We start from the raw sequence: 12,633 nt of genomic DNA, 5'->3' as shown, positions 1-12,633 counted from the left end.
AGACATCTGTTAATTTAATTCAGTATTTAGTGAGATCTACACAATTTAGTATTATATAAACCCACTCGAACTTCCTTTCTTACAAGTAACAAGTGGTATTTCAACTCTGTGGTCGTAAAAACAAGCTAGAATTTACTTCCTTCTTGTCTAACCAATAGTTACTTAAAAAAATCAGTTGCAAGAGCCTAAATGCAAACAGTGAGTCACAGCAGCAGCCAGCTATTGCAATACAGCCTTCAGCAGGGCTGGGTGAGACACTCCAGCACACCCAGTTCCCCAGCCCCAGCCAGAGCTCTGCTGCCACACAAGGCTGGGCACCTGAGGGAGCCTACGGGCAGGAGAATGTGACATGCAAGGGTCACTGCTAGGACATATCCCCTCAGGTCTGGTTTGCTGACACACTGAAATAATGGCTACACAGAGAAAGAACATAGGAAGAGGCTTAGGCTGTAATTGTTTCATCTTTAGAAAATTATATCGAAGCTATTTGCAGTGAAGGAAACCTCCTGCAATTAGCAATATTTTAATAAAACTAAAATAATACTCATGTCTAGGTCCTTTGTTTGAAGGTATAGTTCAGCTAAAAAAATTAACTGTCTGCTCTGAATTATCTGAGGCTGTTGGGCACAGAGGTGTTTTGGAAGCCCTGCTCAAAGAAAAACTCTCACCTACTTGCTTTGGAGAACAAGACACTCTGGTACCTAAAGGTTAAAACCCAGTTCTGAGTTTGTCTGCCATAGAGCTAAACTCTTATTCCTTAATTTCTTCCCTAGTACAGGAGTTATGTGGAGAATGCGTGTTGACTGCACTTTGCTGTGCATCAGCTGGAGGACATGGGAGAGCCCTGCTGATGGCACACTCAAGGGTCTTCTCTAAAGTCAGCACTGTCCTACATAGACAGTTGTCCACCTCCTGTGGGGAGCCAAGTGGAGCCAGCCACACTGCCTTACCACCTGTGGATTCTTGCCTGTCTAGAGAAATATGTGCATCTCTGTTAAAACGCAATTTTCCAGGTCCATCTTGATCAAAACATATCTTTGGTTGCACTCTGGTTAAGTTCAATACAGAAGATATACACATACACAGAATTTATGAAATAGGTCAACTCACTGGAGGAAAACTCCTATTAAGTCTATTAAATCAGGAAAAAAAAAAAAAAAGGAGGAGGAGGGGGCAGGGGAAAAAAACCAGTAACCTTTGGTTGTCATGCCAGCAATTAATCCTGGCCAGCTTTCTACTGTACCTTCCTAAATGCAGTAATACATGTTCACTGACTGGCCTTGCCACTGCATTCACAACTGTTCTAATTTTGACATTTTCCACCAGTTACTTTGGCTCTTTTATACAAGCAGACAAGATTTTAGCAGGATCTCCACACTAGTGTCTGAGGGGTGTGATAGACAACTTCACCAACCCTTTTGGAAGGTGAAGCTTATTTCTTGCTTTCCTTGTGAGCAGTATGCACTGTCTAGGATTGACTAACAGAGAGACAACTTGAAAACATAGGCCAAGAAGTGTTGCTTTCAAAAGTTTCACTACTGATACTGTTATTAGGGAGGAACCACTTCAGGGAAGTTACAGTTTCAAACATTACTTGGGTTAGCAAGAGATACAGAAAAAAGATTATTTAGGGGCTTACAGGAACTCTGTCTTTCCTGAGTGCTTCAGAAAAATACTACTTGTAACCTTGCTTCATAAAAATACTTTGAGCAAGATTAACTCTGTGCAGCAAGAATTTTTAAAGCAGTAACTGGCAGCAGGAATGATCTCTGGCAGAGGACAGCAAGCTTGTTCCTGCTCTCTTGAATGTGAGTGTTGCCAGAGGGGAAGCAATGCACATTTTGTGCTTTTGAACAGCATGAATCCATTTGTAGATGGACTTATTTAACAGTATATAATTAAAAAATAATTAAGATATGCCCAGAGACATTGGACAATTGCTTTGAAATCAAAAGCTGAATTTAGCAAGTATTATCCTGTTAATTACAACTTCTCAGCAATCAAACTGATTGTGGGAGTTACCCGACCCACACTTCTGTCCTCTGTGTGTGTCAGTCACCATGTGTTTTATTATTAAAGTCCCTGTCAGCTAGTGAAGTGTTTTATCTGAATGTGGCACAAGGAAGTATCTTGTCCAGGGTTATGTCAACTTAGGAGCTGAGTCTCTGCCACTTGAGCCCTGCTTGAGTGGATTAGCTGACAGATCCTCCCATCCCTACACTTAACAGATGGAAGTGTGCAACGCATTAGAATCTACCTGACAGCTCATCTGCTTCTACCCTTGTGATGGCCACTGGAACAGCCACCAGGCACTTTTGTTTAGCAGATTTTGTCTTTGACAGTTTGTTATCACAACAGTAACAAGCATTCAGTAGGCAGCAAGCACACTGAACACTACAGGGAAAAGCCAAGAGGACTTTTTCATGTACTAGCACTAACCAGAACCTAACGAGAAGGATTAGTAAACCCTGAAGCTACAAAATAAGGATTGCCATTTCCACTTGCATATAGAAACAATGCAAAATGAACCTGAAGTGGTTAAAAACACCAGCAACAATTACTGCTTTGTGAAGAAATCTCACCTATCAAACCGAAGCATTATCGCTTCAGCAACTTCCTCTTCACTTCAGGAGAGGGAAGCAGAGGAAGCAGCCTAACACTGTTGCTTCCACGCTTTGAAGAGAACACAGTTCCCATGGGTGTGAATATGACAGGAAATTAAATCAGCTCCTTGATTCCCTACCTGTCTCCTAATTACATCCCAGTGTATCTCAGAGGCAGCCAAGACTATGACTCAAATAACAATCTTTTTATTTAATATTTCACAGACTTTCTGTACCAGATACTGGTGGCAGCATGAACCCTCAGTTCAGTTTCTGTGGGAGGCCTTTTGACATGTATTTAAATATCTATTTTCAATATGAAGTGCAATAATTATCTAAAATCTATACAGCTGTTCCTACTACAGTCTGGTAGGATTTACCTACATGAAAGCAGAAAAATGCACTTGACTGTCTTTAAGTGAGTTCATTAAAATTAATTAAACCTCCACGTGGATATTTTTATACATAATCCAAGTGAGCTTCATTTGATTAACTCTGTTTCACTGCTTTAAAGCAATCTACATACAATTAAGCCCCTTTGATTCTGAATAAGTAAACAAATTAGTTTAGCATAATCCATTTAACCCATTTACATTCAAGTTAATTTTCCTGGAGTGTTCCCATGTAGAAAAATGTTAATATTCTTAAAATAACTTAATTCTACTGAGTGGTATGCACACACCACTTCATGCATATCATCTACACCTCCCATAAGAAAGGCAAAATTGCTGCAGCTCCTACTAAAAACAATGTCATGCCTTTAATCCTTTTCACACTTACCTTTCTCACGTTATAAAAGTCTCGATGGGGATTACTCTTTAGTTCTTTAAATTCTGACATTTCATTTAACATCTCATGTAAACTAAATTTAGACTCTAAAAAGTTAAGCCTCCGGTGACAATATGTTTTTCTGCAAAAGAAAACACAAAAATTAACTGTGACTTAAAACTACTTGTATTTTAAGTCGAGAAAGAACACTGAAGTTTTTGCAGTAAAATCTTCAAAATCTATTTGCTTTTTCAATTGAATATGAGAAGTCAAGATAAGATGCGATATACTTTCATTTTTTTATGCCTTAAGAACACATATATTGTGTGGAAATACCTTTTTTTCCCCACAATAATTTCTTGTGCCCTTTTTAGAAAATCATGCTGTTTTGTTCCTGCTTGCCTACTCAGAGCTCTGCCTTCACTTTCATCTTCTGTCATGTTTCTCATTCTATTTTTAACCAATGACACGGTTTTTCTCTTCACCATCTGTCAATTCATATTGACTCTACAATATTTTGGTAGCACTATTAATGTAATAGCCTTCTTTTTCCTGCTTTATTGTTGGCAGTCTCTCCTCAATGGGACACAAATCCCATTATGGTTTTGAAAGTCCGATTCAAGCATGGTCTCACTTTATCCCACACTGATCAAGCCCTGTTTGCCCACTGCAGGAAATCTTTGTTGGGTTATACTATTATCCAAGAGACCAGAAGCCTGAGGAGTAGGGGTGAGATTTCATCAATTTACCAGCAGCAAAGATTAAAGAACAGTGGTTCTTGATCTCCAAGTAGCCCCATGTGTGATGGGCATAAGTGAGAGGAGAGCACTTGCTGCAAACAGGGAAACAATACCATAAGAAGAGCTTATGAAACAGGATTACTGGAAAGACCTTTTTCTTTTGGTTTCTGCATATTTATCAGAGAGTGGGAATCAGCCTGCAAAAGCTTACTGTGAAGAAGTGAAAGGACCAGATGATGGCTCCTACACTGCCAAAGGTGCTGAGTATTCTAACTTGTCCTACCAAGGCCCTTCTTACTTATGGCTTCCTGTTAGGACTGTTAACAGTTAACTTAAACCTTAGAAGACAAAAAGAAGGGTCTTCAGCACGACTTTGGAGTTTTTCCTCCTTGTCCTTTTATTGTCTCATGATCTGTCCCCTGGAATATAACGCACTGGAACTGGAAATGCATTTATCCATTGCATACTGTATCCAAAGCCTACTCAAGCTAGCACAGAGTTGGAGCAGGAGTGCTGATAATGCTGGCAGAAGCACAGGGTTTTGCTCTTGAAAAAGGGCCTAGGGAATGGGACAGGTCTGTTTAGCCCACGTGCTCTGCCACTATCAAAGCACAAGGCAGACAGACGGACACAGGTGTCAGACACAGACCGGAGGGGGAAAGAATGCATCAGGTGTGACCAACTGTTCACGTTGCCAGTGGTGATCTCTTCAAGGCAGAAGGACTTGGAATGCAGTGCTGGCAGAGAGGGCAAACAGCTCAGAACAGTCTGGGTTCCTGATTAGTTCCACCCTAAAATGGATTCTTTTCCTTTCCCAGTGCTAAGGCCATGCTGTTTCCAAGCCTCAGCTGGGAAGTAAGCTTAAAAACTGGAAGCACATGCTTTTATTATGCACTGGGCAAGGACACTGCTTTGTCATGAGTGTGTCTGTAGTGACTGTACTAGACTAGCATATTTCCAAGAGACTTTTTTAGGGACTTCCCAGGAATTTGATGGTTCTGGGATATTTCAGGACCTATTTTGATTGTGCAGGCATGAGGGGGTTTCACAGCATATGAGCAGTTATTTCACATGTGGAAGAAACTGGAAGTTTCAGTTCCCATGCTTCAAGAAGTTTGGGTCAGATTTGACTTGAATGCAAACATTTGACCTATTTCTTGCTGTTAACTGCTTCTTGTTTTGCCATGGTTGATGCAAAGACACCAAAGAAATTAAATATAGCCATATGTGGCATGGTATTTCCTCCTTTTAAGTTCTTCCATGATGCATTAATGCTCAAGAAAGGCAAAACAAAACATTACTGAGAATGTTGAGGACTTAAATATCCCAAAAGAGAGAAGTACTAAACTAAAGGTAACCAGCAGCCTGAAAGGGCAGAGCATAACAAAAGAGAAACATACGTTGGACCATCTGCAATCAGAGCAAGAACGTGGCTCAAGTCAAGGGTGTAGGTCTCCAGGTCAGGATACGGCAAACTCCGAGGCTCATTGAGTTCCATCATTTCCTTGTTATCATAAACAAAGGGAATGCCACCTTTCAGCTTGATAACATAATCCAAGTTGTCTGGAGCATCATCAAGATTGTAAGGATCTTCATTTTCTTCTGGGGGTGAATGGAAATCTGAAAATAAATTTACATTACATTTAGAAGAAATAACCTACATAAAAAGCAAAACAATTACAAAAAGAACTTTCTGCTTCTCTAATGCTTCATTTCCAGCAGATCTTCATACTTTCATTAAAATCACATTTTCAGTTACTATAAAAGATCTGCTGTTACAACACAGCTTGATTCTGACAGGCTTGAACGGCAGTCCCTTTCTAAATTAAGTGCCTATCTTAATTCAAATGTCATATGTTATAAGAGTTCTCTTCTGAACCAATGTATACAGAGATTTAGTGCTATTCTTTATATAACGTACGATGGAATGATTTTCAAAATGAGCCTGCAGAAGTGTTTAAACTAGGATGGTTGAAAACTACAGTTGAGATTTTCAAACAATAAAATAGTTGTTGACTTCATACCCACCTTCATTATTTGCTTTTCAGCTTCTGACTCACTGCAGCAATTTTGGAAGTTTGTATTTAACCACCCAGTAATGCAGCTGTTCTCACAGTGAGAACAGCAGTCAGGAAAGAATAAGCTGTGCCTTACTGCTTCACCTCTGCCCTCTCAGCTGCCCTCACCCCTTCCTCTTGACCATCAGTGAATGCACCTCACTCATGGCTGAGAACAAAATAACTGAAACACTGGGGACTTCTCCCTCTCATCAAAGCAGTGGCCAGTTGGCAGGTTTTGGAGGGGCCTGTTTAATCAGTTGGTTCTGTTGTGTTTTGATTGGAGTTTTTCGGTTTGTGGGAGTTTGTTTGTGTTTGATTGTGCGGTGGTTTGGGTGGGTTTTTTTTTTTTTTTTTGGTTGGTTGGTTGGCTGGGTTCTTTTTGTGATGATGATCTTGTTTCAGGTTTTTTTAATAAAACCCTTTTTTTTTTCAGTTGCTTCTGAATAGAAGCAAGAAGCATAGAAGCCAAAGACAGTACAACACAACTCTAGTTTTTCCCTTGACCAGAATCAGAAAGTACCAGAAGCGTGGTTGGGATTTGTTCAGCACAGTTTTGTAATGCCTTTACAAAATGATGATTTTCTTTTCCTAAGAATCAAGTAAACACACATACTTCTGTCTAGGAGATTCAGCTCCTGTGAACTCCAACATTATCGCTCATGTTCGTGAGCATACATCGCTTCTTTTACAGTATCTTACTAATGCAACTAGCACAAAATAGGCTTCTTGACTACATTTATGTCAACTGAACTACGTTCTTTGGCTCAGTCTTATCAGTTTTACCTGCTCAGTTAAGCCAAGACAGAAGAGTAATTAACCAGTCCTTTTATTGACCCAGAGCACCTGAACATATGTTACTGAACATATGAACTGATGCCACTCTTATCTCTAATATTCGTAACTATCTAGCTCAAACTTGTGCTAATTAAGATCTTGTGTAATGAGATCGGTGTTGTACGTTTGAAACCATAACTGTAAAAAAGTTATAACATAATAATAGCCTGGAAATATCTCCCTGGCAGCTGTTCCAAAATATTCCTGTCGTGAATATTCGGTATACTGTCCTCTTTACACTCTTACTGGATAAAAACCACTTGAAAACACATTCATTCACCCTCTTTCAACCACTGAGCCAGAAGGTAATTGATTCATAATGTCACTTCGTGGCTGAGAATAAATTGCCAGCAATGTGGACACATCTGCAGTGGCACATCTGTACAGACCAAAGGTGGCTCCTCGCAGGCTAATCCAAAACCAAGCAGCACAAACAGCTGAATGCACAAGCAAAGCTTTCACAATACAACCCACCTAAGTGACAAATATAGTTTGTGACATACAGTGGGGGAATATGTTCAACCTAATAAGCCTTGTTGAGAGATCAGAGTTTATTTATCCAGGCAGAATGCCCAACAAATATGACTACACAGCTTCCAGCCTTGACCTGGCAACTGTACCCTGCCTGTGAAATTCCTGACTCAGGGCTTGCTAACTGGCATGTCTGTATCAAGCTTCCATTTACGATGTAGATAAGCTCATCATCCCTTTTATGCCTTAGTTCTGTGTGCCAAGATGAGGAGGAATGACTTTTCCCTTTAAACCATATCCATGTAGCTTTTTCCTGGGGGAACACAAGTGTACTACTTAACATCCCATTTGCTGTGAGAAGAAAATAATCAATGAGAGTCTAGAATGGGTTTTTAAGTTTTGACAGCTTCAAAGTTTCAGATTAGACCCAGGATTTATAACTCAGGTCTGTCAGTGATTCTCCACTCACTAACAGAACAAATTACAGAGGCAAAGACACTCCGAAGAGATCACCACAAAAATCCAACTTCCCTTTACTACAGCAGTGCACGGGTTTAATTCCGTATTTTAAAATAATTTTGAAATTTTTAGAATATAATTCCCTGTTTTAAAAAGGACATTGACCTGGACACACTTCATCTTCAACCTTCCACTTTTCATCCCTCATGCTGCACAGGTACTGAGACGTTGTCCTCGGGAAGCGATGGTAGGCAAGGCGGGAATACTTCTCTCGAATGAGAAGAGCTTTCACCAGGCTCTTGGCAGCTTGTTCATAGTCATCAACTGTCACCTGAAAGGAAAACCCAGATAAATACTGACAAAAATAAAACAGCCCTGTTAGCAACAAACCAAATCCACGCCAGTGACAAGGAGACTGAATTCCCAGAAGTATTAGTGTATGACCATAAGGATCTTGCCCCAGGTGTCAGGAAGCCAGTGATAGAAGCAGAACCTAAATACCATAGGCAAAACAACACACATGATTTTTTTTTCTTCCTACCATACATTACCCATTTGTTGAGTATCTGATTTTGTTTTTACCCAATATATTATTATAAAGAGTATAAAACAACCTGACCTTGACTTTAACCATTTTACAAATCACTGCGTCCACAAAGCAATTTAGAGTTTGTTGCAGAAAACCATCATATATTGGCATTTTGCACTTCATATACATATATGGGATTTTCTTTTCCCCCTCTAGATATAGAAAGGGGAAACCAATGGTTTCTTACCCCTGCACAGTAGTCCCCACTAATTGAAACTCTCTGGAATTCTGGTACATCATATGGCACTTGGACTGGCACAAAAGCACTTGGAAGAACTGGTGTTGCTGGAGACAGGACAGGATTGGCCGGTGGTGCTTTCCATTCCTGAGATGGAATTTGTAATGACAAAGACTGGGATCGAATCATCTTGAAACTTTTCTTCCTAGGAATTCACGGTATAAGACATAAAATAAGCCATGGTATAAAACACTAAATACAATGGAAAACTGACCACATCAAGGAAGTCACTCCCTAGGAAATTTTACAAATTAAATTTCTCATACCACAGAAAAAACGTCGGTCACAAAGTATTTGTGCTTTTAGCTTTTTCCTACTGACATTTCCCACGATATACAGTACACACAACTGCACTTACCCTCCACGTGAATCCAATACGCCATAATTTATTTACAACCACCCTAAGATGCCTTAAGGTTTTTGTTTCACTTCTTACAAATCCAGTTTCAGCAAGTCACTGTACAGAAGGAAAACGTGATCACTGTGCTCACTTCAGTAAGAGTCAATTCTTAGAGACTGGCAGCATCAGAATTTGTGAAGTATGAGACAGAAACAAGTGAATGTTACCTATGGCAAATCTCTTAAGTTATCATGCTGCTACACACTCTTCTCATTCTTCCCAAAACAGCAAGACTTAAATCTCATCTAGCTGTCAGACAAGACTATGCATCAAAAGGTCACATATAGTCATTCCGTTAAACTTGTAAGAAAAACAAGGAGCACCTAGGTATTCCTTAGGCAGTGTTTGATGAGCTTGGAGCAAAAGGATGATGTTGTTTATCAGAGTGATAACATAGTATGGCTTTCATATGTGAGTCTTCTCCTCCCCTCAGGAGGAACTCCCATGAATTTAAAAACGTTGCCCTTTCTCAGCAAAATTGTGATAGATGTGCACCTCAGATAAACCAGCTGAAAAAAGAATGCTGTGGTTTTTTCAGTGAAGTAATTGTAATGCCTTAAGTGGAGTTTTGAAATATCTCTGAAGATTTAATTCATTTTCCTTACTCGGTTTAAATGTATTTAAATGTATTTTAAATACTCATATAATAAATAAACATAGTAGAAAATAGTACCTAATTTTATAAATTAGATACTAAAACCTTAAAATGCTAGTAAGAACCACTAACAAAGAAAAAGGAACACATAAATAGTCCCTAATTTTATAAATTAGATACTAAAACCTTAAAATATCAGTAAGAAGCACTAACAGAGAAAAAGGAACACTGACATACTCTCTGAAAGTTGCATATTACTTCTTAAGAATAAGAACATGCAGTGCTGGTACAATTAACATCCTATAACCAAATTCCATATTCTTCAGTACTTGTAGCCCTCTTGATATTAGTATGAAATTCTTGGTAACATTGATCAACTACAGCTGAAAACAACACAAGTTGTACTGGTGTCACTGTCCTCTAGTGTGCATCAGTCCTGCAGGACAGGGATGAATACTTGTTCTGCTCCCACATGTAAACAATATACATATAATATCCTGCTTCCCACAGCTAAACTTGTACAAAACTTCAGTTTGTTTGAGAGAACATATTTCCACGAGACAATTCCCCAAATTAAAGTAAAACTTATTGGTTGGGGAGGAAAGATATACCAAACATTTGCTTGAATGAAAACATCTGCTTTTCCCTTCTGTGCCTGTTTATGTCTATGAACATGCCAACTGGGAAACCCACTTGCACAATTCAAAAACCAGAAGTCTCAGCCTGTATCATCAGTGAGTCATACCTTAATTTAACTAAATTGACTCTTCTCCCTTCTGTTCCAGAAATATGATTCCCAGTGTTGCCCAACTGACTGCATGCAGCTAACCAGGTACATGTGTTTAGTATCACTTTCAAAGGCTTTCTTGTTTGCCTGCTTTTTGAAGAGTCTGTACACGTCCACCCCATTTGGTGTCAGGCTGCTGCTGGGCTCACGTGGCTCCAGGAACAGTCCAGCAGTCCTCTGAAGGGAAGACATGGGAACAGCCTGACATCAGGGGAAGGCTGCCTCTCTCACAGAAGAAGAATCATAAACCAAAGCAAGTTTGGCTTCATTAGAGTCCTGGATAAACCAGAGGTAGAATGCAATTTATTTTGTTTTAATGTGCACTTTTATGGCTGGCAGTGGTTAGATTTTCTCTCTGTGAGTAAAGGAAACCTACGAATAACCTCATTATGCCAATACCACTTTGCACCTTCTCTCTTGATCTTAAATGTAATGTCTTGGCTTTCATCTATTTTTACAGAGACAAAAAGAAATATCATGCCACTGTCATTTTCTGTGTGTTAAAATTTTCCATTTCTCTTAATGAAACTAGAATAAGGTGAGGGGAGTGTTTCTTTTTCTGACTCTTCTTACATTAAAGAGTCTTAGGGTTGTGTTCATTTCTACCCAGCTGTGCTGTTTGGTAAACTTGCATGAGCAATATCTGTGCTATTGCTGAGAGAAGCTCACCAGTCCAAGCTCCCTAGGGCCCAGCCCCACACCTTCTCCCTGGGACAGAGGGACATCACACAGCTGCCCCAGGTACCTGCTGTTCACCTGTCTCCTCAAGTAATAAGAGGCAGAATGTTATTTACCAGGTATTTCAATATTAACTCAACCTTATTTAAAAAGTTATTTTCCACTAAGAAAGCAACTACTGAACAAACCTTTTAGCTGTTTCCAGGGACTGCTGTTCTGCCAGTTCCTTCTGCAGTTCCCTTTCCTTGGCCTCCTTCTGCCCAATAGGGCAGTCCTCAGGCACAGTGAAGAGTGACAGTGCATCTTTGCTGTCTTCTTCCCGCAGAACTTTCGCAAAGACCTTCTCTGCCAGAAGTCGCACGTGCTCGTCAACCTCCGAGATGTTCAGCTTTGGAAATTGTCGGGGCATCTCGGCTGGGAAGGGAGATAGGTGACAAAGTTATAGCTACAGGAATGCAGATATGAGGGAGACTGGGCTTTTTTTCAGAGCTTAGGGCGAAAGCAGAACAAAGGAGAATGCATAATTTAAACTAGTATGCAGTACACAAGAACCACGGATATCCACTCCACTTTTGGAGCTATGCTAGTTTTCACACCAGGAACTCCTCAGTATGTCCACAAAAATTCCTAAGAAACGTATGTAGAGCTGTGCCAATAGATTCCACTTACTTGCACAATCAGACAGGCTATTATCTGGGATACAGTGCACACTCAGCTGTATGTACTTGCACTGAACGTGGAAATCGCATTCACTCGGTTGCCTGACTTCTTCCTTGCTCAGCAACTTCAAACCAACAGGCAAGTTAGAAAAGAAGGTTGCACATTTCTACCAAACCCCATCCCTTCCACAAATCAGTAAGTCACAGAGCTGCTGTGAAGTAAAACAGTTGCAGAACAGGAGCAAATATGCTGTAGTTAACTCCGTGACTTTTTTCCGTTCGTTTTTAGCAGTTCATATCTTGCTTTTGAATGCATGTAGGAAGCAGATAGGATATGGACTTTCATTTCTGCTTGGCATTTAAATATTATTTTTCGAAAAGAAAATGTTTTATACTTTAAATTTTTAAATAGCCTTTCATCACAAAACACTTCCATTTTTTTCCAACATCACTACTAAAACACCATCTTCAGAGTTTCTTCTGTAGTTTCCTGGCTTTATTTTTGTTCTGTTTTCATACAATGAAGAAGGTGAATTTTAACATAACTTGTAGCATTCCTCAGGGAAAAAATACAGTGCTGGTAAGCTACTGACCAGCATTATTTATTACGTACTGTAATGCTTTCTGAGTGCCTTCAGTATGATGGAGTTTGTAACAAATAAGATTAAAATCTTATTACATAAGTTAAAAATAGCAACGAACATGTCACAACAAATGGATCCAAGCACTGCCAGAATGTGAAGTCTGGGTCC

The 12,633-nt window shown here is 39.7% G+C and overlaps 1 protein-coding gene across 2 annotated transcripts in view; it reads right to left on the bottom strand.

Moving 5' to 3' along the window:
• The window catches only part of AMPD3 (adenosine monophosphate deaminase 3), a 32,606-nt gene that overhangs the window by 17,608 nt on the left and 2,365 nt on the right, over positions 1–12,633 (bottom strand). For both annotated transcript variants that reach the window (XM_051803896.1, XM_051803895.1), the window contains exons 2-6: positions 11,411–11,636; positions 8,712–8,907; positions 8,101–8,266; positions 5,512–5,731; positions 3,384–3,513 (exon numbers count right to left, since the gene is read on the bottom strand). In XM_051803896.1, coding sequence (XP_051659856.1) covers positions 3,384–3,513; positions 5,512–5,731; positions 8,101–8,266; positions 8,712–8,907; positions 11,411–11,631 — 933 coding nt within the window. In that variant the 5' untranslated portion in view covers positions 11,632–11,636. The remainder of the gene's footprint in view (positions 1–3,383; positions 3,514–5,511; positions 5,732–8,100; positions 8,267–8,711; positions 8,908–11,410; positions 11,637–12,633) is intronic.

This window comes from Manacus candei, unplaced genomic scaffold (assembly GCF_025592945.1).
Source record: "Manacus candei isolate 608988 ecotype Guabito, Panama unplaced genomic scaffold, ASM2559294v1 h1tg000060l, whole genome shotgun sequence".
Classification (NCBI taxonomy): Eukaryota; Metazoa; Chordata; class Aves; order Passeriformes; family Pipridae; genus Manacus; species Manacus candei.
The sequence above is the reverse complement of the archived record's forward strand: the minus strand, read 5'-3'. Positions and strand labels throughout refer to the sequence as shown.